This window comes from Astatotilapia calliptera, chromosome 20 (genome assembly GCF_964374335.1).
Source record: "Astatotilapia calliptera chromosome 20, fAstCal68.1, whole genome shotgun sequence".
Classification (NCBI taxonomy): Eukaryota; Metazoa; Chordata; class Actinopteri; order Cichliformes; family Cichlidae; genus Astatotilapia; species Astatotilapia calliptera.
In genome coordinates this window covers 5,387,209-5,414,383 of record NC_137441.1, presented here as the reverse complement: position 1 = coordinate 5,414,383, position 27,175 = coordinate 5,387,209, and the positions used below count along the sequence as shown (strand labels likewise).

The following is a 27,175-nucleotide window of genomic DNA, read 5'->3' as shown; positions in this document are numbered from 1 at the left end:
GCTGGTTCACTTGCCAGTCTTGTCTTACTTTCCATCTAGCTTGCTTATAATTTCCCATCACACAGTGTGTGGTAAGTGTTGTCAAAGGTCGGGGCTCCTGGTGGCTGCATTAAAATTTAATTTTACTTTCAAAAGTGACTCTTTGTGCCAAGATATAACAGTATAGCCTAGTTCCCATTATCCTGTAAAAAGCAGACAACCTGGATTCTTATAAATATTTTACAGTCAGTTCTGCTTCAGTGGATATAAGTGATCAGGGATCAGATAACGTTAAACGAGAGAGGCCTTGCCCCTCAGTGATATTGTCAAAGGTTAACATCCAAATGAAATGTTCTTCTTCTTTTGATATGATTATGTGAATACTGTGAATTCCATCCATCCCTTTAAAGCACACAGTCAGCTATGGCTGAAAACCCCCAAAATACAGGTAGTGTTTATCTTTGCTAGCCAGACAAATGCAGAGGCAGATGAACCTTAAAAAACGTTATTCTGACAGTGACTCAAGAAGTTGTGTACTGGTGGCAAGCAGTCAATATTTTAATTCTACATTGGTCTGTGTTTACTTTGCCATGCCTCAGCAGCAGTGCACCAGTTGCTAGAAATAGTGCTAACAAAAGGGTTAGCAGTTTGCAGCAGGTATGGAATACCTGCACTAACAAGTTTTGCTGACGATAATTGAAAGGCTCAGATGACTATGCTATCCTTGTTGACTTTTCACCCTCTTTCTATAGTTCCAATAAGTTTAACACTTGTTCAGAAGATTTTCTTTTTTAAGGGTGACGTAAGTTGTTTTCTACTCGCTTCTTATCTTCACTTCATCTTCCTCTCATCTGTTTTGTTTCTCGTATATGAAGAGGTGTACCCACATTGAAACTGAGAGCAGGGAAAGAAGAAGCCGGTGTGACCGGTAAACAACAAATTTTAATGAATTAGTTCCCTTACATAAATACAGTTATCTTTCTTTTACGCTTTTTCCTTTGATATGCATTAATTTATCAGCAAATATCAGTCCATTACTTTTGCATATTGTATGTTTCCTGACACATAAAATGATGATTACAAGTCCTTTCCTAGCATTGAGGGATAAGGCTTATTAATTTAGCGCTGGTATTGGATGAGTACTTGTTATCAGCAAATACCTGAAGCAACACCACTGGTATCATATTGGAACTGGAAAGCAGATCTCCCAGTTTAATTTGTTTTTTCATTTTTAACATTTATTGATTTCCATTAGTGATTACTTATCTTAACATTCCTTGGCAGGAATGGTAATTCTTGTACACATATGTAGATTGACTTCAGAGGTTAATCTACATATCTGTGTTCACAAGTATTTCACAAGGTAAATAACTTGTGAAATACTTGTGAACATAGATCGTGCTCATGATCATGAAATGTCATGTTTTTTTTGTTGTTTTCTTTTGGTTTTTTGTGACAGTCAACATGACTTTGTAAGTAAAGTGTTTCAGCAGGTGGGACTGTTATTAGCACTGTGGCAAGAAGGTTTTTGGATCTTTCAATCCAGATAATCTGGCTTCTTCCCACAGTCCAAAGGCTTGCGTGTGGAATCTGTCAGTATGCTAACCAAAGAAATGAAGCTTTGAAAAAAGTGGCAACTGCGTTGTTTCCCACTATCCATGATCTTTTAAAGACTAGACCTAACCTGTTTATGATGTCTGACCCTAATCACATAGTTTAGTTTCTAAACTTGACAGTGAGTCTTTATGACTAAACATAAGTTGTTTTTCTATACCTAAATCTCAGTCATTTTGAATGCCTGGCTCTAACAAAGTGGTTTTCCATGCAAATTAATCATAAAATTAATAGCATGTTAAAAAAAATGTAGATAATAATCTGTGACCTATGAGACTCGAACGTTGACATTTTCACTCTTTAAAAAAAAAAAAGGAAAATACACTTTCGTGTACATGGACACAAATGACTACTTTTGAAATGGGTCAGATGATAGTTAAAGTGGAAAATTCCTATCCAGGAGTCGATCAATAGTTTAGAGTTTCTGATATTCACTACCTGCCACGAAATGCTATTGGTTAATCATTTCTTTCTTCTTCAAGTGTGGCCAAGCCCCACCAGTGGCACAAATTTCATGCAAAGCTCTCCATAAAGTTTTAGTTACCCTGCAAACAAACTGATAAACCTAACCAGCCTCTCCCTCAGAGCGAGGAACAGGCGTTATTAATTTAACGCTCCTATGGGCACATGCCAAAAGCCACATATCTGTAACGCGATCGTTCTGTTATTGGAATCATTCTTTTGTCAAAAGTGTCATTTTTTTATTGGTGAGCATTGCAGTATTTGGTGTTTTTTATATATCTATATATATATATATATATATATATAACCATCACCAAAGTTGCTTAGAAAAAAGTGTATAATAAATATCTAATAAAAAAAAAGTGAGCAATATGAATGCCGCTTCTGTGCAATGCTTCTTAAAAAATCTACCTGTCTGTCATGCGGCTGTTTCACAGTGCCGCTGTCCTCGTAGCTCGATATAAGTACATGAGAGCCTTTGTTCTCTTGCTGTCAGGTGCGAGCCCATCAGTTGGTGCTGCCGCCCTGTGAGGTGGTGATCAAAGCCGTCTCAGAGTACGTCGCCTCCATCAAAGACCTGGGAAACCTCGACGCCATTGCCAGAGATGTCTTCAAACAGTCACAGGTAGGTCATGTGTGTCACTGATGGGTTTTTTTACCGACTGCTCGGAGACCGACATCCTGCCGGGTGAATTAAAATGTCTTTAAATAAGATTTACATGAAAAGAAAAGAACAATGTGAACATGCTTTTAGCCGAGGTTTGACTTTACATATCAGATTTTTGCTGACAGTTAAATAGGTTATTACTGTTGACACAAGGCCTGAGTCAGCAACTGTACTTCCTCACACATCAGTGCTAAACTGTAGCCTTCTGCTTATCCGATATAAATCTGTGCTGCACGGGGTTAGCTAGTCCCCGGTGTCGCCTCGGGAAGTGGTTTCTGCTGTGTTGTTCATGTCTAAAGGACATAAACATTTAAATCTATAATTGGGTGGCGTGTTGAGTTTGATGTCTTCTGTAAAAGGAAAGTTATGGTAGGAGTTAAGTCGTAGTTTACTGAACATGTTTATAAACTATATGGCTCTTTGACTAATAGGGTTTTTCCACTGTGGTTAGTTTAGATGATCAGTTGAGCTGCGCTGCTAGAGTGCATGTGTTTTTCCACTGTTTCACACAGCAAAAAAAAGCTGAACGGTGAAGATGGTGCATTTACTTGACAACACATACAAGAAGCCATTCTGTACTTTGTTTTCATGGCCCAAAACAGGCCTTCCAGGTTTTGTGAGGGTGAGCGACTCGCACAAAGTTGAGGCAAACCTAAAATACCCAAAATAAACCAGTGCATCTTTGTTGTTTTTGTCCATCTGTGAAGCAAAGATGCATGCTAAACTCAAGTACTTAAGGCTTCTGACTTTGATGAAATGTGACGTCAAAATGGTTTAGGGCTGCCAAATAAACTGATACGTTGGAAAAAACATGTTGTGATTGAGTAAAGTTGTTATTACAGTTGTAATTACTAAATGGGACAGGAAAGTACCTACAAGGATATAGGATGAGGGACCAAAAAAATAAAATGGCATCTATGGGATAATTATGTAGAGTAGAGATGACAGTTGTCCCCCCTGTAACTAGGAACCAATCAACAGCCATTTTACTGTAGAGTGGAACATGGAAGTATAAATTTCCTTTAAGTAAACAGAGGGTTACACTACATGTAATTTTCTGGAGGAAGATGTAAAAGTATAGGTAATTGTTCTTATCTTCTCCTGTGTCCATAATACAAAGTTAAATGGTAATTATTCAGCCATTTGATGGAAAGCGACACGCTGGATTCAGCCATTAATAAAGGTTAAAAAAAAATGTTATAAACCTTTAGAAAAAAGTTACTTTGACCTGCCATGACCACAGCAGTGTGCTGCTGTTACTTACTGTGTGGCTTATGTCTAAATTCTTGCCATTACACCATGGCCCAAACTGGGTTATTGGAAAAACCGCGTCCATCCCATCTCATATTAAGCAACTTATCAATAAACCACATAGCCTTTCGTAAAACAGAGTTTGCCATCCTTGTTATAACATGTTCAGTTTATCTTTGCAGTTAAAGTATGTAAAGCTGAACATTTTTCTTGAGCTGGAATAATCACAGAGTTCAGTAAGAAGCGACTTTATTTGTATTTTTTCCTGAATCCAGCAGCAAACTAGATTCTGATAACGATGTACGTATAACTTATTGCTCACTCTTTAATTTGAACGAATCTCACATTAAACTCTGAGTCTATACATGTGCTCACTCTAGCATTAACGTGGTTTAATCCACACCAAAGTATAGGTTTCTAAATGCAGTATATTCTCCTGTTTGATATTAAACAGTACATGTGGGGCTTTTTTTCTTCTTCTTCAAAAGCAGATTTGTGTCTTCAGTTATAACCAAAGTGTCACAGAGAGGACGGGGAGATTGAAAGATAAACCTTTGCATGGGGTCAGTTTATAGTAAACATGGCGACTCTCTTCCAGCTACAAGGACTTAGTGATCTGGAACCAGAGCAGCAAACATCTAACCAGGTGTCAGAAACCAAACCAGTTGTTCCTGTAGTAATGAATGACACAGAAAAGGACCAATACTTCAGCCATATAGACTCGTGTCAACATATCAGTAAATGTTAACCTCCTAGGACCTGGTGTCCACATATGTGCACATCACATTTTGGGTTGTCTAGACCAAAATACTAAATTTTGCTCTACAAGGGCCTGATATCCCCTCACGAGGACATTTTACTGCCTAAGTTTCATCAAAATTTAAAATGAATATCCTCATACGTGGCTCTCATTTTTCTTAGGAACAAAAATCGGGTTAAAAAAAAAAAAAAAGGTGATTCTTTGTTTTTACATTCATCGGGTCCCAATCAGCCCAAATATCAAAGAGAAATTAAAAATGCATGCTGTGGAAGAGTTCGGGTCTTAGGAGGTTTAGGCACATTCATCTGTTGTGTCATTAATATTCCAACCTTTTGTGTAATGCAGGACTGAAGGACTTTGAAACTGTCTAGGCATTTGAGGCACAATACTGACACAAGTGAGTATTGTGTCAGTATTGTATCTCAAAACCTATGCAGTGAAGTATTGTCAGCCACATTATTTTAAACTTTGGAATTGATCCAGAATTTGAGAATCAGTGAACCTTTACGGCTCTGACGCTGAGTTGCCTCTAACCCATGCTTCGTTGAAGTAAGAGAGTCGGGAGACCAGGGGCTTTTTTTTTTCTGGAAGTTGGAAGTTCAGCTCAGAGTAGGGCTGTTCGATATAACGATATATATCAGATGACGATATAAGATTTTGGTCATATCGCACAGCCCTAGCTCAGAGATCCTAGTTTAAATAAATCTGGTAACCTGAGCCAGTTTCTTCTGTTTTCAAAGCCACAAGATAATTGAATCCAGCTTGGCTAATCCAATCTAATGAGATGATCACATACTCTTGTGGTCTTTAACTAGAAGCAATACAGTATGCATTTATACTGAAAAAAAGATGAAGTATTAATCTTAACAAGTTTTTGTTTGAGGGCTGTGTTAATTCACAGTAAAGGTGAAATGTAATTTATTACTCTATTTAAAGCTAATTTTCTGCAGCACCAGTCATACTTAAAGCAACCACTTCTTTCTCTGAGGTGCAACTGGTTTTTGGAACTATATGCCGTAACGTGATGTGCAGGTCCTTAGAAAGACCTACACAGCCCGCCACCATTGTGATAGGCATGTTTAGCACAGTCAGTTCCTCCCATGTAGTTATGACTTTTTTGAACATTTTTTAAATTTTTCAGTGAGATATCGTGTCACTATAACGAATGATAATCATAGCATCAATATAAGAACTGGCAAATGTTGTCAAATTCCTGCTGGAAGATTTTTGAAACTGTTAGAGTGGACGTGGGGAGATGTACAAAAAAGTCGAAAAAAATGAGGGACACAGCCATGTGCCCCTGGAAAATGAACTGACCAAAACAAAGAGCAGGGACATAGTAGTGGAAAACGGTAATTAATGCATATGTGCCACACATGAGCATGAATGCAGGCAAAGATATCGGCCACTTGCAAAGGTTATAGGTTGTAGGTTATAGGTTGTAGGCTCTACAAAGAGTCCCCGCAGAGGTCTAAATCAGGCCTTAGGCATGTTATTTAATCTTGTTTACACTGGATAAACCAGTGACCAAGTAGGTTTGACTTTATGGCTATGTTGCTGTGACAACCTCCCCTTTGTAAAACCAAAACATCAAACACTGGTCCACGGACAGAGAACAGGCCAAAGGTTTTTTTGTTCTTGTTTTTTCCTTCTTGGGTGCGTAATGCAGGAGATCTCTCCAGCAGATCCCTCAGTTAGAACATCCTCACTGCCATCTGTAATACCAGCAGGTTCAGTAGTCTTCATAATGCTTTTGCCCCCCCTTTGCAGTCTCGTATGGAGGACAAGGTGGAGCGATTCAAGAAAGCTGTGGAGTATTTCTCAGCTGCCTCCAAACCCCGCTCACCTAACATGGGGCCCTCCTCTTTCATCTGTGAGTAGCAAGCTGCTCAGGACGCAGGTTCAGAAAACAGGATTGCTGTTATGTAATCTTTTTGGCTTGCTCGATGTACTTTTATTCACTGTGAATAAAACACATTTGTCTATTTGTTTTTAATCCCTGTTTTTTTTCTCTCTCGCTGTGCACAGTACCTGGGTTTGGACCTGCTCCATTTGGGGGACCACCTGGTCACATGGGACCGATGCAGCCTGGAAAGAATCAGGTAGATTCCTTTTCTCGCTAATCCTTAAGTCTCTTTGATGTGTAATTGTGTTCTGTCTACATGAGTCTACATGTAGAATAGTGGATTAGGCTTTATTTCCCTTTGCTCTTTGAAATCCCTTTGAGGCATGTGCTCGTTTAGTGACTGATGGAGGAGGGTGCACTTCTTCCCGTCTTGTATCCTCCCACCAGCCTTGATGATATGCTTCCAGTTTGATCTGATATAAAATAGGACAGTATCAGTTCCCACCCCTGAGATGTCTTCTCTTCCCTACTCTTCCTCTTTTGTACTCAATTTCCCATGCTTCTTCCTCCACCAACCCAATTTTCCTTCTTTATCCCCCCTTTCCCAGTTCCCTCCCCCCCAGGTCCCGGGGTTAAAGCCACACTATCAAAATGCTCCATATGGACCTGGCTCCGCCCCTCTGTTCCAGACCCCACAGCCACCATCCCAAGACTGCAATGACTCACTGACGGGCAAGATGGGCTTCACTGACTGGTCAGCTCCATATGATTCCACTCAGGGGGGAAGTCGACTACCCAATCATCACACCGGCCCTCTGTCTGGCCCCTCTCCGTCTCCTTCCTCATCGTCGGATGGAGATGAACCCAATGACAGCAACGCCAAGTAAGACACTTTTCGAGCATGTCAGGTTCCTTTTGCACAGTTTGAAGTGGTTCTGTGGGTTCCTAACACGGGACTAGAGCTGCCACGATTAGTCGACTAGTCACGATTACGTCGACTATCAAAATCGTCGACGACTGATTTAATAGTCGACACGCCGTTTCAAGCTTTGTAAGTTCCAAAAAGATGCAAGAATAAGTAGTAGGATTTAAGAGTGTAATAACGGACTGAAACAGAAGTTGGCAGCACTGCATGTACAAGGATGCCAGCTGCCGTTAAACCCCGAAGAAGACGACGTAGTGTCCGCTATCGTAGCTGTGTCCAAATTCAGGAACCGCATCCTCCTGTTTACAGCGACACGACAAAGACTGTCCAAATTCGAAGGCTCCGACAAATGCGGCCTTCATTTCCTCAGATTTGAAGGATGGGTCTGGTGCATACTTCGTGGTCCAACCTATCCCAGAATTCATAGCGCAGCCCTGCTCAGTTTCCAACAATGGCGGCAGCTAGTTAGTTTTAATATTATTCTTTCTGGGTCACAAAATAAACGTTTAACATATTTTCAGGCGAGAATGTAGCTGTGTAAACCTCAAATATCTGCTCAGTTTATCAGGACACCACATATTTTCAAAAGCGCTCCGACGTTTTCGGAGACGTCTGTTACCCACCAGCTCGATAGCGAGCCGGGGGCTAGGCTCACTAGAGCCGTGAGAACACCGGACTCCCGGCAAATCGTTTTCAAACCCACCGCCGTCTTTCGCTACTCAGGTTAAACATGATATATAAGTCACTTAGATAACTTAAAAATGTTATTGTTTGGCTTTTTTCAGTGTTTGATTTGTTCCTGAGTAAATCGGTTTGGCTGAGATTAAAGTTTTTACACAGCTGAATAAACATCAAGGACACAACTGATTATCAGAAGTGTGAGATGCTCGAGAATTTACTCCTGTTGTATTTTAGATAGCAAGGATCAGATGGCTGAGTTTATCACACTTCACCGAAAGGATCTGCAAATTTCATTAAAATTTAATAAACTATCATCTTGTCTTTATTTTTAGTTAGCACATACCTTAAATGCTTAAAGCTGTAAGCTAATAATAGTTCTATAAGAGCAGATGCATGCTGGTGCAATAAGCTGTAAGTTTTACGTCCAATGGATGCATTATCTGATTAGTCGACTAATCGCAAAATTAATCGGTGACTAGTCGACTATCAAAATAATCGTTTGTGGCAGCCCTACTCGGGAGTATAAAACAACCCTGGTACCATGTGTCTGAAAAGTAAAGTCAAAGAGCTTTGCATTTCTGGATGAAGACATATGCATGTCATACCAACCTGTTAGGGCACTTGTTCATCAAGACAAGACTGAGCAAGCCCAGGCAGCCATGGCTCATAAATCTGACGTGTAGTGGACACTGACACCACATATAAAATAATTACAGTTTCACACGATGTCGGAGTATTTAATGTTTAATTACTAATCCTTTTTTTCATAAGTAGGCTTTTATATAGGATTTCAGTGATTCATACTCCTACTAGGAATAGGTAGTAGGGCTGGGTGATTTGCTCCATCATCCGGTTGTTCCCCTGTGACATCACCTATGACTCATACCAGTGCAGCCATGGCAGGCTGGCACAGGAGGTGAATGTGCAAACATTATGGTTGTGCTATCCACCCTTTCTCTATGATGTGCAATGTGGGGCCCATATCTCACTTCTAGAGGAGACGTCGACACACAACTACAAATGATCTAATTTTAAAGTAGCCGGTTAACATGAGAGGACACATATTTGAACTGCTAAAACTGTGTGTTTTTGTTGTTTTTATTTAGTTAGTTTATGAATAAACACACAACTGAAGTTTGTTCTTGTGTGTGCGTGTCTCACCTGTGCCCTCCACACACTGTGGAGTTTTTTGTTTTGTTTTTTAAACCAAAAATCACACATGCCACGGGAAGGGGTGGGAGAAAAATTAAGTGAAGAACGTGATAGATGAGTGTCTCATCAGGTGCACTGTGAAATTAATTCAACCAGCAGCCAGAATTGGCCTCCTGTTTTCTCTTTTAAAGATGGTTGATTGATCACACATAGCAATGAATGTTAAAGTGCACATCCAGAAATGTCTCTTTCACATGTGGAGATGCAACATGATATTATATTGAGGCTGATTTAGTTTACTATGAGTCTGTTAATAATTTAATGCATCTGTGGGGAGATTTCTTGGTGAAAATGATCGGTGACCAGGGGTGATCCTTGATATGAGCGACCATTAACACACCCGTTGCAGGTAGAATATAAAATGTCATATAATAAATAACAAAAATTAATGAAATTATTTAATAAAACCACACAGCCATAATTAGTTTTAGAATATTAATGGTTGTGCTGTTATATTTTTAAACCTTATTAACACCTTGTTAATACAGGTTCACCCTCCACTGCTTTCTTGGTGGCCAATAATGTTCATGCAAACCTACTGAAAAGTCGCAGACAGCATCCGTTTGTTCTGTATTTTAACATCTATGTCATAATGATGACAGGTGTAACATCCAGTGCTGATAAATGCAGAGACAATAGTCAGAAGTGGCTATTAGTCAAATTACTCTAAACATTATTTTAAACTTTTAAACTATTGGTTTGTCCTTGTCAATCTAATCGTTACACCTCAACTAGCCACAATACACACATGTTGACCCTGAATGCCAGTTTCTGGATAACTTTAAAATTCTCATAATCCCTCTCTCCTCAGCCATTTGACAGACAAGTCCTCTCGGTGGGAGGATCCCACTGGAAGAGGGGGCTCCGGCTCTGGAGACGGTTCCCAAGGCAACGGGAGCGGGTCAAACATTCCGTCACTGTTATCTATGGCGACGCGGAGTCACATGGACATAACCACACCCCCTCTGCCTCAGGTCAGACACAAACTCCAGAGTTCACAGCACAGTTGTGGGGTGTTTCTGGGGAAAGTCTGTCACCGTGTTTCTGTTTTTAATTTTAGGTCAGCGCTGAGGTTCTTCGTGTAGCTGAACACAGACACAGAAGAGGGCTGATGTACCCCCAGATTTACCACATATTGACCAAGGTGAAACAGTTCTTAGTAACAGTTCGTTAAGGTTTTAATTTCCTTTTCGAAATCTGTTTTTGAGAGGAAACTTGAACCTGAGACCATCAATCCTTTGCTCCAGCACAGACATTGTGTTATGTAATACGAGTTTTAATGTTAACAGCACAACTAGAAAGCAGAAAATCTGCTCATTGGAGAAGATCATTGGGTTGGTTAGATTTCTGAAGGACTGTCCTTTGTAGTTTTGATTTTAGTCTTCAAATGCCCAAAAACTTTACAGCTGTGTGTACTACTGCCTTCACAACCTGACACAAACTACCATTAATGGACCTGTGAGGGCACCTGTTTCTTAAGGTTTTTCCTGGCTTACAATGAGCCTTTGTTGGTTGATTATGCATATGTCAGTGGGCCTCAGGGTGGCTGTGGCTACAATGTAGCTGCCATCACCAGTGCGTGAATGGGTGGATGACTGGATGTGTAAAGCGCTTTGGGGTCCTTAGGGACTAGTAAAGCGCTATACAAATACAGGCCATTTACTAAACATGAACAAGCCATGTACAGTAAAGACAACGCCATACCTTTGCTGTGTTATGTTGCAGAAATCTATTTATAAACATTATATTTCTGGCACTTTATTACAATTCTTTAAAAAGTCTCTGCGGGTTGTCAAAAAGTGCTTCTATGCAGGAAAACCCCCTTTGTGTACTGGTGTTTTGCTCAGATTTGTGCTGGGATTTCTGACTTCTTTCTCTGGTTGGAGCCTTTTGGTGTTATTTTGTGAAGAGAGTAGTGCACACCCCTGTATGAAACACTGTGTCACATGAATACCCTTCATTTCCTGGAACAAAAACACTTTCAGGTTTCTGAAAGTTTGAAGTTTAGAGATTGTAATCAAACCCACAGAGACTCATGAGCCACACACTCAACTAACGAAATTTTTAATCAGCAGAAAAGTTTTTTTGTACTAATATAAGTTTGAAAAATGTTATGAGGGAAAAAAGTTCTTTTAACCTCATAGGTATGTCTTAGGTGCGCAGTGTGTCTTTTGAACACTGAAGTTATGGTTGCTGAAAAATGGCCATCGTATGCTTACATACACCTACCTATCTATCCATCAAAGTTCAGCCATGTGTACCAACCCTGGATACATGCAGGAAAGTAGGCTCAGCAGAGATGCCGAGACCGCCGTCTTTCCAACCACCTCCATCAGCTTCTCTGAGAGAACACTGCGTTTTTCCCAAGCCAGCCAAGAGACGTTATCTCTCCACCAAGTCTTAGGTCTGCTCCAGGGTCACCTCACCAAGAGGGCGGCCAGGAGGCATTCCTGTCAGATAAAAGGAGCTTCAGCCCACAGACAGCACAGACAACCCTTTGGAGGAGTCTCATTTATGCCCCTTGTATCCATGAGCTCATTCTTTCAGTTAGTACCTAAACTTTGTGTCCACAGGTGAGGGCAGAAACGTATGTTGAGCAGTGAAACGACAGCCTTAGTTTTATACTCTGTCTTTTTACCACAACAGTCCGGTACAACATCCGCAACACTGCAGATGCTGCACCAATCCGTCTGTCTATCCCCCGATCCGCGGTATCCCCGTGTTACTGCAATGCTACAACTTGACGAAGAAATTAATTTCCAACTTCCAGCTGGCATGCTACACTTTTGTGGCTGAGAAGTATGGCCTCGATGTTGTAGGTGCTAATCCTCATCCCAGCCATTTATATTCTACGATCCCATGTCATTTTCCTTAAAAAAAACCCCAAAAAGCAAGAAGGGTTTTCTGAAATTTTAAATGAATTGTTTTGTAGTAAAATGTGGTGTACCGCAACAATGAAACCTAAGCGTGTAGTTTTAATCTATCATACATGTTTTTCAGGTTATTAAACTGTTGCTGATCATAGAAAAATGCATTACGGAAGTGTTCAGATACTCCTGCAGGTTAAACTGGACTAACGAAATACATTCAAGGCTGACTGAAAGACTCAACATAAACAAATTTGAAAACACCTTCTTAGGCTGGCACCACTCTGCAGAAGACTGTTAAATAGTTATTGTTTTCATTCAAAAGCCGTATCTATGCATTTGTCCATGTCTAAATGATATTGTCTTGTTAAGAGAGAGCGTATGAGACTCTTTAGAGCTCTCGATCCTGCTCTCTTATTCATTTTGTCCTCAACTATTCCTTATGCCCCTGCATCCCTCAGGGAGAGATGAAGATGCCAGTGTGTATAGAGGATGAGTGTAACTCTGAGCTGCCTCCTGCCTCGCTGCTGTTCCGTGCTGCCAGACAGTATGCCTACGGCGTCCTCTTCAGCCTGGCTGAAACACACCGCCGCCTGGAGAGGCTCGCTCTCCGCAAGAGGGCTCCCCTGGAAGGTAGGTCTTGGTCTGGGATGGACTTAGATACCTGAGTGCAATATGGAATAACAGGCATTGTGATTGGATAAACACTTTACACTGCAATTTTCTTTGAAATATTTTCATTTGAGAGACCAGTTAACCTCAGTGTAACTACAGTTGAATGAATGAATTATGGCATGAATGTCATCATAGTTGGGGCTTTTAATGATTTCTTCGAACTGTTCTTTATCAAAGCTGGAACGATTGTACGGCATGCATCTTTAATGACTTTAAAAAGCAGGTCTAAGGAGGAGAAGTGCATATTGATTTATACAAGCTGGGACGGCCTCTTGGAGCCATTTCTAAATAACTACAGATTCCAAGATCATTAGTTCAAACAATTCTATGCAAGTAGAAGTTACTTGAATGTATTTCCACTTTTCTAATGTTTGGAGGAAGTCTCGAACAGTCACCCTCAGATGAGAGGAAGTTGGTTAGGATGCTCAGGAAGAACCCGTGAACCACCAAGGCTCAAGCATGCTGTGAACTGGATACTGCTAGAACAAAGTCATGCTGCTCTACTAGAGTTCAAGAATAAAAAGTGTGTTGAAGCCACATTGGTTCACTTTAAATAGGCCTCTCATCTAAAGCTTGCATCAGCTGAGACAGATTACAGACTTTACAGACTACAGATACTCAATTTTTATTACACTTTCAGTCAGTATCATGTAGCCTCCCAAACCTTACTCTTACTTGGTACATTTTTCATGTTGGCCTCTTACTAGGCCACCTGTCGTTTAAAATCTTGCTAGCTATAGTTGTGCTTGTTTCCCTTTCTCTCCTTTCTCTGTTCTCTTGACTAAAAGGTATATTTGCTGTATATTTGCTGAATTGTCAGAAAGCTGGCTAGATGCTTATTTGAAGTTTTTCATCTGCTCCTGGGCTTTTTCATCCAGAAGTCATTTTGATTTCATATTGAGAAACTACTTAATATTACATTGTAGGGCAGGGGTGTCGAACTCCAGGCCTCGAGGGCCGGTGTCCTGCAGGTTTTAGATATCACCGTGGGTCAACACACCTGAATGAAATGATTTGTTCATTACCAGGCTTCTGGAGAACTTCAAGACATGTTGAGGAGGAAATTTAGCCGTTTAAATCAGCTGTGTTGGATCAAGGACACATCTAAAACCTGCAGAACACCGGCCCTCGAGGCCTGGAGTTCGACACCTGTGTTGTAGGGAGATGTACTGTTAAAGTCAAGGAATATACAGGCTTAAAACCTCCTGTTCCTCATACATTGCTGTTACCTGGGTCAGTATGCCAATCAGGCTTGTACGTATGCTGCCATTACCTGATTTGAGTCGGTATGGCTCAGGCAGCCATAGATGTTCGAGATACATTAACTGACTTAAAGTTGTTGTTTATTGTCATTATAGGTCAGACGAGCCTTCAGGCTTGTAAACATTAAATAATGATGACTGCAGTGACATGTTGGACATCCTCGAATTTTTGTTTTACAAAAGATTCACTCGACTGTCATGTGTGGCAAACAAAGGCAGAAGTTGTGTACCCAGCTGGTCGTTACAGCTCAAGGTCTCTTCACTAAATATTCCAATTTCACAGCACTGGCAGAATCTCTATGTGTGAAACAGCTCAAACCTCTACATGCTCTCATCTTTAGCAGCTTCGGAAATCTCCAAAACTGAGGCATCTGCATCATAAGCAACGCCACCGTATGTATCTTATTATTCCAACATTTGTTTCTGTGTTGCAGTTCCTCCAGTGATTATCAAAGAGTGGAGCAGCGGTAAGGCCAAGTCGGCCCTAACACCAGAGCTGGTTCCCGCCTTGTGTTTCCGTGAGTGGACCTGCCCCAACCTCCGGCGGCTCTGGTTAGGTCGTGCCAGCGAGGACCGCTCCAGGAGAACCAGGGCCTTCCTGGCCTGCCTACGCTCTGACTGCCCAGCCCTCCTCAACCCAGCACAGGTCCCACAGCATCTGCTGCTCATGTGCTGCGTGCTCAGGTATCATCAGTTATAGGGATTTTAAAACGCTTTGCTGGGTGCAAATCTAAATTTGGCAAATAGGGTTTTTTGGAGGGTGGGATATCCAAATATGTTTTCTGTTGCAAATACTGCCCTGTATAAAGGTGACAGAGCAAAATATGTGCATAATTGGGTATAACCAAACAGCCAATCCTTTCAGAAGCAAGTTTTGGCACTCAGCAGGCATCTTGACAATTCCTGTAGGTAGTTACTTTAAAACATGTCAAGGAATCTGGTCAAATAGTTAAAAAAAAGAAAAGAAAAACAGACCTTGTGTCTTTATTTTTTATTTTTTCCTCTCCCTGCTTGAGAATTGATCCAATGTTACTTCTGCCTTTGTTACAATGAAACAGTTTTTTAGGCTGATGTCATAGGTAATTCAAAGTATTTACATTTTTCTCCTGAATTTTCCCAGAGGCACTATTGTTTAGTGATAATGGTGATACATAAAACACATTTTGCAAGACTTAACTCTTGCGAACCAAATTTTTCAGTGGTGCGACTAAAAAAAATAAAAATAAAATTGTGGACTAAACCAATCGGAGATGGTCAGGGGCGGGACCTCTCTGATTGGCTGTGGTCCAGTTGAAAGTCCAGGTGTGGACTGATTCTCAGATTAAAGCTCACAAAACTATTTAACAATCACCAAACAGCAAATGAGAGCAGGTACACGGATTCCACACGAAGACGTAAACACAGAGCGTACCCGACTCATCAGAATCAGCTTTGTCTTTCTCGGCTTTCTCACCCGATGGTCCGTACATGGAAACGCTGTCGGAGCTCAGCGAATCTGATGCGTCGGGTCCGCTCTGTGTTTACGTCTTTTTGCGCTGATTCTGAGCTGCAGGTTTTGTCTCTCTCCAACCAAAATTCACCGAGCCAGTAGCAAAAGAAGCAGCAAACTGCGCTTCACATTTGATAAATGTCGTCATGAATTCCCTCTGACTTTTGCTGTTTTGCTTCCACCACGATAAAAATCACACTTCATGCACAGCTAGCTCTCTCTCTCTCTCTCTCTCTCTGTACTTCAAGAACAGTTTCCCGTCTCAAATCTGTTTTCTGCATTATTCATTCGCTTATTACCCACCAGTCTACCGTTGTTTACAGCGCTGTCGGCTGCTGTCTTTTTCTTTTCTTTTTTTTTTTTTCACTTAAATGACCTCGGACAAGAAAGCCAAATTTCTGCTGTTCAATACTGAAGAAATTTAAACTTTTTAAAATTATGCAAAACTGCAGAATATTGCAGAATATTTTTAAGGTTATCTGCTATAAAAAGCCAGGCCAGAAAAATCTCCTTCATGTTTTTCTGTTTCATTCTCACCGGTGCGCCCATGGCAAAAAGTTAGTCTAGAGCCCTGTCTTAAGAAAACCTTTCTCTTGAAGCTTAAAAACCCCTACTGGTTTCCTTAAGATTTACTCTTTTTGGCCATTGTTCAGTAATAACAGTAATATCCTAGACTTGAGCAGTAGCAGGTATATGCCATTTATATTTGTTTGTAGTATTTATGTTTATCCAGTTCATCAAATGCTAAATTTACTCAGTTTAAACTGACACCTTACTGTTTGTAGTAGTTTTGTCACACGTGATGTCCGTTATGATAACGATGGCTCTGCTCCTGTCAAACAGTGAGTCAGCATACAGGCTACCACAGAACAGGAAGCTCACAACGATAAATGTCACTCAGTTCGATGTCATAATTATACCTGTTAAAGCCAGAATGTCTTCTGCAAACAAGGCCGTGAACTGTGGCGCTCCAGCACGTGTCTTGTTCTTGTCATGTTCTCTTATTGCCGATCTCCTGTCTCCTCTCAGTCCTCATTCGTGGCTGTATTTACGGAGCAATTCTGCCCAAAAACTCAGGTCAGAGCAACCTTTGCTCAGGGTCACGCGTTACAAGAATAAAATAAATACACACTGCTTGAATCTGGTTTCACTTGTTGATAAACCAGCTGGAGACATGGATTACAGCCTTAGAAGTATCCTCCTGTCTGCTTGTTATTAAAGTAGATTATAACAAATAGTTACAAATTAAAAAGACCGACATTTCCACTAACTACAGCAGGAAAGACACGTGTAATACCATTAACAAAAACTTTGTCTGCTCTCCCATTAAACCCCATCAGCGCTGTAGTGAGCCAGCACTCCCAACACCAGGACTCTAATTGCAGTTCAACAGTCGCGTTATTATTTATAGCAGTGCTTTTCTTACTGTGACATGTCAGGATGTCTTCTGTGAAAAAGGCTCATCAGTAGGTTGACAGAAAATGACATGTCTGTTCATACAATGGAGCCAGTAACTCAGCCTTTGCAGCATAAATCCTACACAAGATTGCCCTGCTTTCTTTTTCTGGAGACAAACTAAACAACGTGCTGATTATTTTTGATTTGTGTGGGTATTTATATGCTTTACAGTTAAATGTAACTACGTTTTAATTCATCAGAGAGGTAATAGTTGCTGCTTTGTTTTTCACGAGTGAAACATGAAGGGAAGCTTCAGCCTTGTTGATGCAGACAAAGTGACAGCAGGAAGGAACATTTACAACAGGCACACTTGAGAAATTAACAAATAACGAGATGAAAATTCACTTTTGCATTTCAGACATGAACTGGAACAGCTTACTGGCACTGAATGTATGCCTTGCCTAGGATTGATTTATGTAATGGTGCAGGATGTCTCTGGGCTTGTTCTGGCTTTTGCCTGGGAGCTCCGGTTTCCTCAGAAACATGCAGGTTAATGCTGCGTGTGTTAGCCCAAGACTCCCAGTTTCACTTCCTCATTGCGTACATGTTGAAAAAGCACATCAGCGTTCGACTGTTCGATATCCCCTAAAATAAATATAATTGCTTTTGTTTGTCACAATTTGTGTTGCAAGAAATAATTTTCGTTCATACAATAAGCAATAAAAACTGATTTAAAGATTTTCCACTCCAGTCATGTAAGAAGAGTGTAAGAGTGATGCTGAAGTTAATCTTTTTTTATTGTTCTTTTTTTCATCGAAATCTGCACTCGAGTCATCCTTTTGATTTAAATATAAGTGTGTGTCTCTGAGAACTGTTATGTCATATTCCCTGAAGAATGAAAGAAAACTACAGTTTCTGCTTCTGTTGTTGCTTATTAAAACTGAAAACTTCCAGGGCACTGTTTGAATTAATTATTGTTCTTTCAGGTATATGATGCAGTGGCCTGGAGGAAGGATCCTCCAGAGACATGAGCTCGATGCCTTCCTGGCCCAAGCTGTTTCCAGCCAGCTCTATGAGCCTGACCAGCTACAGGAGCTGAAGGTGAGAGTCCCCTCCTTTCAGGGAATAATCATTAATAAGAGTTGTTCCTGCACTTATTTTTCTTGCTTTGTGGTGTAAATTATATGTCTTGGTGCTGTTTGAGAAAACTGAAGTGCTGAAAAATAAAACATCCTTTCCCTCTGAGGCAGTTTGGTTAATAAGGGAAGAATGTAATGGCATGTTAAAGTGTAATTTATTGTCTTCTCATATGTTTCCATTTGAATGGTGAGTGGAGATGGGTTTTCACACACCTCAGATGCCGACTCCATGTCGCTGGAATTGGATGGGGAATGCGTTTGCTGAATGCTTACCGGTTGACAAGTGGACTGAAATAAGGGAGGGAGTGACGGCAGAGTTCACTAGAAATAGGTGAACTGCAAAAAAAAAAAAAAATCCCACCAAAAATGAAAAATACAGCATGAAAAGAACAGGCTGCGGCTCTAATGGACACTCGTTTTCACTTCCGCTCTTTTTGTTATAACTTCGCCTTTCTCCACGGCTGGCTCAGACCAACGAATCAAGAGTATCCCACAGACTGGTTGTATCACATACTTTATACTCCGCTTCCATCGGCGAAGGAGCTCATTGCAGGTGGACGCGACGTACCCAAACTGCCAGCTGACTGCAAACACTCCCGCTTTTGCGTAGGTTTTCATGCCACGGTCATGGTTGATGCATCCTCGACATGCTCCGTGTTTCTCCTTAAGGATATGTGTCACAACTCCAGAAGTTAATTCCAGAAAACTACAAAAAAAATCAGAACTCACTCAGTGAAGTCATTTCCACGTTTTTCAAATTTTCTTTTGAAATCCTGGCTGTACTATGTGAAGCAGGTTATAAAAAAACAGGAGATCCACAAGAAGCCAAAATGCACAATCATGCACCATTAAATGTGAAAACAGCAAAATAAACCCAAACAGAAAAGGTGGCGGTAAAAAAACCTCGAAAAAAGTTAAGATTCAACTGTGGAAGGAAAATTTAGTTCAGTTTTAACAGAAGCTTTGTTTGAATGATGTATCATCGACCGAGCCAAGGAGGAAGTAGCGTGAAAATGAATAGTGGCGATGTGCTTCTTGGCCCTGAGTAGGTATTGATTATCATGATACATGCATCAGCTGTGATGTGGGTGGCAGTGAACCTCCAGAGAGCGCAGTGTGTAGGCGCCTTTATGAAACTCTGTAGAGTCAGTAAAATCCCCGATAAGCTAAAGTCTCTGAGAAGAGTGCACGCTCACGTGTCGCAGAGACCTCGCAGCTCTTCAGCGCCGTCACCTCTCTGCTCTCGTTTCTGTTCCCACCTCTTAAATGCTGTCATTTTTCATCTGTGTGTTGGCTGTCAGGTGGAGAAGGTGGATGCTCGCGGCGTGCAGCTGGCTGCTCTCTTTATGGCCGGCGTCGATACGGCGCTGTTTATCAATGATGTCTGCGGTCAGCCGTTGCCGTGGGAACACTGCTGCCCCTGGGGCTTCTTCGACGGCAAACTGTTCCAGAGCAAACTGGCCCGAGCCGCCCGCGACCGAGCCGCCCTGCTGGACATGTGTGAGGGGCAGGTACGAAGCAGAGCATCGCAGGGCTGAGTGTGACCATCGTTTGTCTTTCATGTCCCAAAATCCCTGTCGGAGGGTGAATTATAGTCCAGTCATCATACAGCTCTGTGTGTAAATGGCTTTTAAAATGGACTTTTTCCACCTTCCCCCACAATTTAAGAAATTTGTAAAGGTTATTTTAAAGCGCAGGATGGGGAAGTTCATATCTTCTTTTGTTTTAAGACTTGAAGTGTAATATTGATTCAAAATGATTTACGGTTACTCTGCCCATTTAAGTTGGACACACCAATACAGCTTATAAAAACACAAGCTAACAGCTGTTTGAAATAAATACATGGCACAAACCAATAACTATAGAAAATGGGAGTGCGCAGAGGTGAATAAAATGGGATGTTGGACAAGAAAAACTAGGAGTCAAAAAAAGATTAAGTCAGCTGCCTTCTAAATATATTTTTTTAAATTTGTTACATATTGTAATTGTCCTTTTCCCCCCCCCAACAATAACACAAAAACGTAACAATTGTAAATGATTGGAGCACGCTGCATGTACTGGGATGGTCGATCAACTCCACCCTCAGGCCATCTGCTCTACACTGCCTTTGACCTAAAAGCACCAAAAAAACATTCAAAAAAATATAAACCACAAATTTTCTTGGCGACCTTCATTGGGATAGAAACAAATAAGACATTGAGACAAGTCAAAATTGAGACCATTTTAATGACTGTGGTCGTGCAAATATCGGCTTTATTTAAGAGCCTTGGTGTACTTCATATAGGAGCTCATCTGGCAGCCCATGGGCCTGATGCTTACCGCAGCGCTCTGAGCTCAGGTCCATTCCAGTGTTCCTGTGCTGTTCCAGTCAAACGAAGCCTTTAAAACCCCCAAAATAAACACACAGTATCAGCTTACCCAGCCGTGATACAAAACTTGCCTTATTAACGCATTAGTTCCTGTAGGGTACTGTAAATTTACATTAATAGAATATCACTGATCAGTTTAACTTTATATTTCTGTTGCTAGCTTGCTAGGGCAGCGATGTTTCATCATGCTAAACAGCTAAATTAATAAAAAAAATAGAAAGTACTATAAGAATTAACACAAATACAAAACTGAATTATTGAAGGAATTAAAGACTTGTTTTGTGTTTTTTGGTTGAAGCCCTAATCAGTGACCGTGGTGGAGGCTGGCTGCTCAGTTCACTTTATCAGGAGAAGTGCAAATGAGTCACCATGTCTCTGAATGTGTGTGTTAACAAAGTTTCCAGCTGTTATCCCATGGCCAAATTTTAAAGTAGACATTAAAAGAACAGAATGAAAAATGAGTACAGGAGGAAGCACACAGACCTGTGATAAAGAGCTTCAGAAAAAAGCTTTATTCATCCTCACAGCTGAAATGACAGCAGATTGAAAATGAATAAAAATTGTGTTTGAAATCATTGTGACGGTGTCACATGGACTAAAATGGGCTTGTGCTGTGTTTCATATGTTATTAAACCTTTGTAATAAAGTGACTTACCGTATGGCAAGAATATATTTATATTTAACTTTTTGCAAAAATAGAACTTCAATAAGACAGAATGCAGACATGCAGCCTCAGAAACAGGACAAGTTAAAATAAGCAGGATAGATTTGGGGGGGTTAATGAGTGTGGTGCATGCTACATCCAGAACTGTGAGAGTACAACTAACTACGTCCTGACCCACATAGGTGCATACATAAGAGATTGGAGGAAGATAAGTTAATAGATATCTATATGTATGGAGTTACACTATTGGCGTGGGAGGAAAAACGTAGCACTGAGTCGCCATCAGAGAGAAACACTTATTTTTATTATTATTTTTCCATACATCAATATGCCCACTCCAGTTTTATGGATAATAAAAGTGACAGTTAAAGAGAAAGTGGGATCTACTCTGTATCTGTCGCGTATTAACAGCCGTAATTCTTTCTTCTCTGCAGGAAGAGCTGGTGTCCAAGGTCGAGAAGATGCGCCAGGCGATCCTCGAGGGCATTAACCTGTCTCGCCCTCCTCCTCCACCACCACCTCTTCCACCTCCTGCCTTCCTTCCCCCTGCCATGATGCCCCCTTTCTACCCCATGCCTCCTCTCTACCCACCCCGTCCCATGGGCGGCATGCCCCCGCATCACCCACATCATCCACACCACCCAGCCCAGCACAGACCCCGAGGCTTCCCAGGTATGCCACAGTTCATCCACTGTTTGAAACAAGTAGTTTGAGCTCCTTTCCAACTTCTTTTAAGCAACTTTTTTCTGATTGTTTGTTGCAAACAAAACATTTGAGCTCTGAGATGACCATATTATAAATATCCACTCTGTGAGTTACAAAGCAGGAAAATACTTCTTGAGCATTTGGAGCAGTCTGAAAACTGAGATTTGTACGACTCAAGTAGTCGTTGAATATACACTGACCTCAGTATGAAGCAGAATAGATTTCCTTTTACAGATTGAACAGAAAGTTGTCTTGTATGTAATGCAGTTACATTTAATTGATACAAGAAAATGTTTCTGACTCCAGACTAATGTTGTACAGTTTCTTGTTGGTATAAAACTGTGTGCTTGGTTATCTACTAGGTGACAAAACATGGTAGAATATAGATAAATACGCAGTTTATGTCCTATTAAGATAATATGGAATATAAACAGGAACACAGGGAGTTGGTGTGTAGTGACTTTGCAATCTTTTCTTTCAGGCATTCAGTCCATCCCCCCTCAGGGAGGGAAACTGGAGATCGCTGGCATGGTGGTTGGTCAGTGGGCTGGCAACAAACCAGTCCGTGGGAGAGGGGGCTTGAACATGCAGGTGGTGTCAGTGGGAGCCGGGAAAGGGTGAGTTCTGCTATAATTTTTTTTCAAGTAAAATAAACACATTGCAGGGTTTGAATAAGCGGCTTGAGTTTAAAAAGTCATGATGTCGTTTGAGCCATAGTCTCTGGGCTTCTTTCCGTTTATTAACAGCTCTGGTATCTAATTAATATATCAAAGTAGTAAAAATCTACATTGACAGGGAAACAAATTCTTCTCAAAATTCATCTTTCTTATAGTGACGAGTCTTCTTCAGCCTCTGAAAACCATCGACCGCCTCTTTCTTGGATCAAGTTTGTAAAGTCAGCTCTTACTGTTCGGACTTCAAGGACAGACAGTTGTAAAAAAGAGATCACTACTTAATGAAACAAATCCTGTGTCGATCATAGCCTGTACAAAAGATGACCGCCGTGAAGTCACCATCCCAAATGCGCAATATGAGTTGGTTATTCTTTCAACTACATGATAAGTAGAACAGCATTTAGTTTAGGGCTACCACGATTAGTCGACTAGTCACGATTACGTCGACTATCAAAATCGTCGACGACTGATTTAATAGTCGACGCCTCGTTTGAAGCTTTGTAAGATCCCAAAAGACGCAGGAATGAGTAGTAGGATTTAAGAGTGTAATAACGGACTGAAACAGAAGATGGCAGCACTGCATGTACAAGGATGCCAGCTGCCGTTAAACCCCGAAGAAGAAGAAGCTGTATCCCAGAATTCATAGCGCAGCCCTGCTCAGTTTCCAACAATGGCGGCAGCTAGTTAGTTTTAATATTACTCTTACTATTCTTTCTGGGTCACAAAATAAATGTTTAGCATATTTTCAGGCGAGAATGTAGCTGTGTAAACCTCAAATATCTGCTCAGTTTATCAGGACACCACATATTTTCAAAAGCGCTCCGACGTTTTCGGAGGCGTCTGTTACCCACTAGCTCGATAGCTAGCCGGGGGCTAGGTCACTAGCGCCGTGAGAACACCGGACTCCCGGCAAATCGTTTTCAAACCCACCACTGTCTTTCGCTGCTCATGTTAAATATATGAGTCACTTAGATAAATTAAAAATGTTATTGTTTGGCTTTTTTTTTGTATTTTATTTATTCCTGAGTAAATCGGTTTGGCTGAGATTAAAGTTTTTACACAGCTGAATAAACGTCAAGCAGACGGCTGATTATCAGAAGTGTGAGATGCTCGAGAATTTACTCCGGTGTCCTGTTATATTTTAGATAGCAAGGAGTTTATTAAACCTCACCGAAACAATCTGCAGATTTCATTAAAATGTAATAAACTATCATCTTGTCTTTATTTTTAGTTAGCACCTTAAACACTTAAAGCTGTAAGCTAATGATAGTTATATAAGAGCAGATGCTGCTGGTGCAATAAGTTGTACGTCCAATGGATGATGATCTGATTAGTCGGCTAATCGCAAAAATAATCGGTGACTAGTCGACTATCAAAATAATCGTTTGTGGCAGCCCTAATTTAGTTTAATCCTGAATATTGAGTTGTGTTTTGACCGTTTCCTGTGTTTTCCTGCTTTTAAACTAGTGTGTAGTATTTTTCCCTCCCTCCTGTTTACATTATGTAAAATCATTCTAAAAAGACTGAATATAAAGCTACAGAACTGGATATATTTGAGGCTGATCAGCTGCTCTGGTCACCAGCCAGTTAGTTCATCTCTAGTCAAAGGCCTAAAGGTTATACTAGCCACTTCATGCATTGGAGCCGACCTAAAAGAACTGTAATGTTAACCCAGTGGAGACTTTTTTTAAAAAGCCTTTCTCTTTGTGCACCACAGGAGGGGTAAAGAGACTCCAGCAAAACTAAGGGGAGGGAAGAAGACAACTGCCAACAGAACACAGGTGTGACAGCAGACAAACCCAGACAAGCCTCTGTACTCTCAGGTGAACACTGAAATCAGGCGTGGACGTCAACTTTGTTGCACTCCAACATTTCTGTCTCTCCTTCCCCAGACGTCGTCCCCCCCATCCAGCAGTCCCCCAAAGCCCTCCGAGGAGGTGGGCTCCACGCCAGAGGTTGCCTCTCAGCAGCTGAATGGCAGCTCAGCAGCCTCCGCCATCGGCCAGCCCTTGGAGCTGACTCCCCTGGCCCAGCCAACCCCGTGTGCCTTAGCCAGCAGAGACAACCAATCAGAGGGGGTGGAAGTGGAGGCCCCCTGTTGCCTTGACGACTGCCCGTCAGACGGAGCACTACAGAAGGAGGAGTGATGGCATCCTTATCAGGATGTGCTGCTCTAAGAGAGTTATCTGTGTTCGACTGCCTTTCCCTGTTTTTGTAGCCCTGTCTGCTAGCTGTGCACATCATCACACGGCGCAGGAGGCGACGGGAGGCCCGTCCTCGCCTCCTCTGCTGCGACGTGTGATTAGCTAAACCAGTTAGCCGTTCCCCCCTCCCCCCTATAAGTTTTCTCATATGGTTTTACATTGTTTCTAAAGAGACGTTTTTCCATGAGTCCGTAAGCGCCCCACCTGTCAAAAGAAAAAAATCCTCCCCTATCCGCACTCAGAGTGAAATAAGCTTAAAACCCCGCCCCATCACCGCCACATCTTTAATCAATCCCGCCCCCGTTTATTAGGGCTGTTTGTACAGTTTGATTATTTAGTTTTTTCAGTCGTCCCGTTGTTCGACTCTGCACACAAACGTTAAGCATGCAGCAACGGTGACAGGCAGTCGTAGTATGTTGATGTGGTTTGTTGCCATAGCCAACTCACGAGAGGTCAGAGATGTTCAGAGTCTGACTCTTCTGTGCAGCGACCCTTGCCAAACTCCATTCTGCAACCAGGTCGGCGGGCAGCGCTGCTAAACATGCAGCGGTAGCACTCGCATCAAACCCCGTTATTTTTTGTTTCGTTTTATTCTTTGATTGATTGATTTGATTGGTTAATCAGTCACTGAAGCACTTCTGCACCACCACGGCATTAGTGTGATATCTTACTTTGCCCAGTGTAGCATAGCCTAGTACTTAGCTGTGCTAAGAGATCCTATGAATTTATGCACCTTAAGCCCTACAGTATGCAAGATTTCCCCCCGACCCTCCAAAAAAAGAAAAAAAATTGCATTATTATGTTATTGTCCCACCCCTCACCCCGGCCCCCTCCTCCCAAAGCTTTGATTGTACTACCCCAGCAGAAGCACTTAATGTTCTATTTAAATATAATGGATTTCAACAAGCCCCTAGACAGTTGAATTGACAGTCGGTGAGGGGCGTTCCCCGCGCCCGATTAAATCATTATGACACATAGATCTACATTTAAAGGTAGAGATCTATTTGAGAGACGTCAGAATGTGAACAGAGTGGTTTCAGACAAAGAAGCACTTTGTTTTAAAAAATGTTAAACCACACTGGACAGTCCTCTAACAGTTGATATAGAAATGACAACCTCTCTGAGGCACCTTCTTCAGTTAAAGGCCAAAAACGTAGGAATGGAAACTGTCCAGTAAAAGATGGAAATGAGCGGTGAGGTTTTTGGGCGACTGCTGCCAGGCAGAGTTCCCCTCAGACTGCCCTCATACATTCACTTTGCTATGAAGCTAAAAGGAGTCTTGATCGTCCACGTCGAGGAGATCCTGGGAATCATTTCAGATTTCTTAAAAACTATTTCCAAAGTGTATTTTCATAAGACACATGTGATATAAAAGGGGCGTGGCAGCAAAGCCTCAAAAGATTGAGCAGCTGTTGTCATTACGAATGCCCGACACTGAGAGCCGCTGCTCGGCGAAGCTCCGGTGTGTCACTTTAGACCAGCAGGAAGCACTTCCCTGCCCCTGAAGCGCCTCAGCCGAGCGTGGCGCGAGCCTTCACGGGCTGGACCGCATCGTCACTTGACAGGGGAGAGGGAGGCCTCGTGGCGGACCCCCGAGCGTGCCGCTCACAATCTGAGACTTCTAGGAAATGTTTTATTAGAGCATTTATGTTTGTAGAGAATGAAATGTGTCCCCCACCTCCACACACACACAGTAACGTCTCATCTGACAAAGGAAATACAAGCATGTACCTTCTTAACGATTAGCTGTAGCACAACTGCAAACGTCAAAGCAGTAGAGCGACAGATACTGCCTGAGAGATGCTGGCCATGGTCGTTGTAATCTCTCTAAAACGTACGTAGAGAGGCTGAAATAAACTCGTCACATGGAAAAAAGGGCAAGTCAGCAAAGAAGCACCTTATTTTCTTACTACATTGATGACTTGCGCTTCATCGTGTGCCACAAAATTTAACACGGAAGAAAAAAGCTCCTATGAAATGCTTTTTTTTTCTTTCTTTTTTCGTTTCTTTTTTGTTTTTTGAAGGAAACAGAAGACCCTGACTATATATATAAATATATATAAGTGTTAATGTAGTCGCGTCAGACATCCCCTCTGTTATGAACTCAGCCATTTACAGTGACACGCTGACAGTCGACCCAGCCGTGAGCGTAGGCCCGCCGAGGCCACGCCGCCGCCTCTTACACCAACACCAAATGAAATCAAAAAAAGGTTCGGACTAGTTAGCCGTTAATGGGTAGGGATCTACGAGCACTTTAGGTGTTCTTAGGTTGAGAGTAGGTAAACAGTGTCGGGGCTTAACACAGGACTGTAAAACAGACATCAAGACTAGG

At 41.6% G+C, this 27,175-nt stretch overlaps 1 protein-coding gene across 1 annotated transcript in view; it reads left to right on the top strand.

Moving 5' to 3' along the window:
- Positions 1-25,792, top strand: part of fam120c (family with sequence similarity 120 member C) — a 35,877-nt gene extending 10,085 nt beyond the window's left edge. Inside the window, exons 4-17 of the mRNA XM_026153309.2 lie at positions 2,552-2,680; positions 6,504-6,606; positions 6,762-6,835; positions 7,188-7,462; positions 10,209-10,371; positions 10,458-10,541; positions 12,726-12,897; positions 14,636-14,885; positions 18,075-18,189; positions 19,529-19,738; positions 21,695-21,932; positions 22,447-22,582; positions 24,357-24,420; positions 24,532-25,792. Of these exons, the coding sequence (XP_026009094.1) occupies positions 2,552-2,680; positions 6,504-6,606; positions 6,762-6,835; positions 7,188-7,462; positions 10,209-10,371; positions 10,458-10,541; positions 12,726-12,897; positions 14,636-14,885; positions 18,075-18,189; positions 19,529-19,738; positions 21,695-21,932; positions 22,447-22,582; positions 24,357-24,420; positions 24,532-24,786 (2,268 nt within the window). The 3' untranslated portion in view covers positions 24,787-25,792. The remainder of the gene's footprint in view (positions 1-2,551; positions 2,681-6,503; positions 6,607-6,761; positions 6,836-7,187; positions 7,463-10,208; positions 10,372-10,457; positions 10,542-12,725; positions 12,898-14,635; positions 14,886-18,074; positions 18,190-19,528; positions 19,739-21,694; positions 21,933-22,446; positions 22,583-24,356; positions 24,421-24,531) is intronic.
- Positions 25,793-27,175: the final 1,383 nt, after the last annotated feature.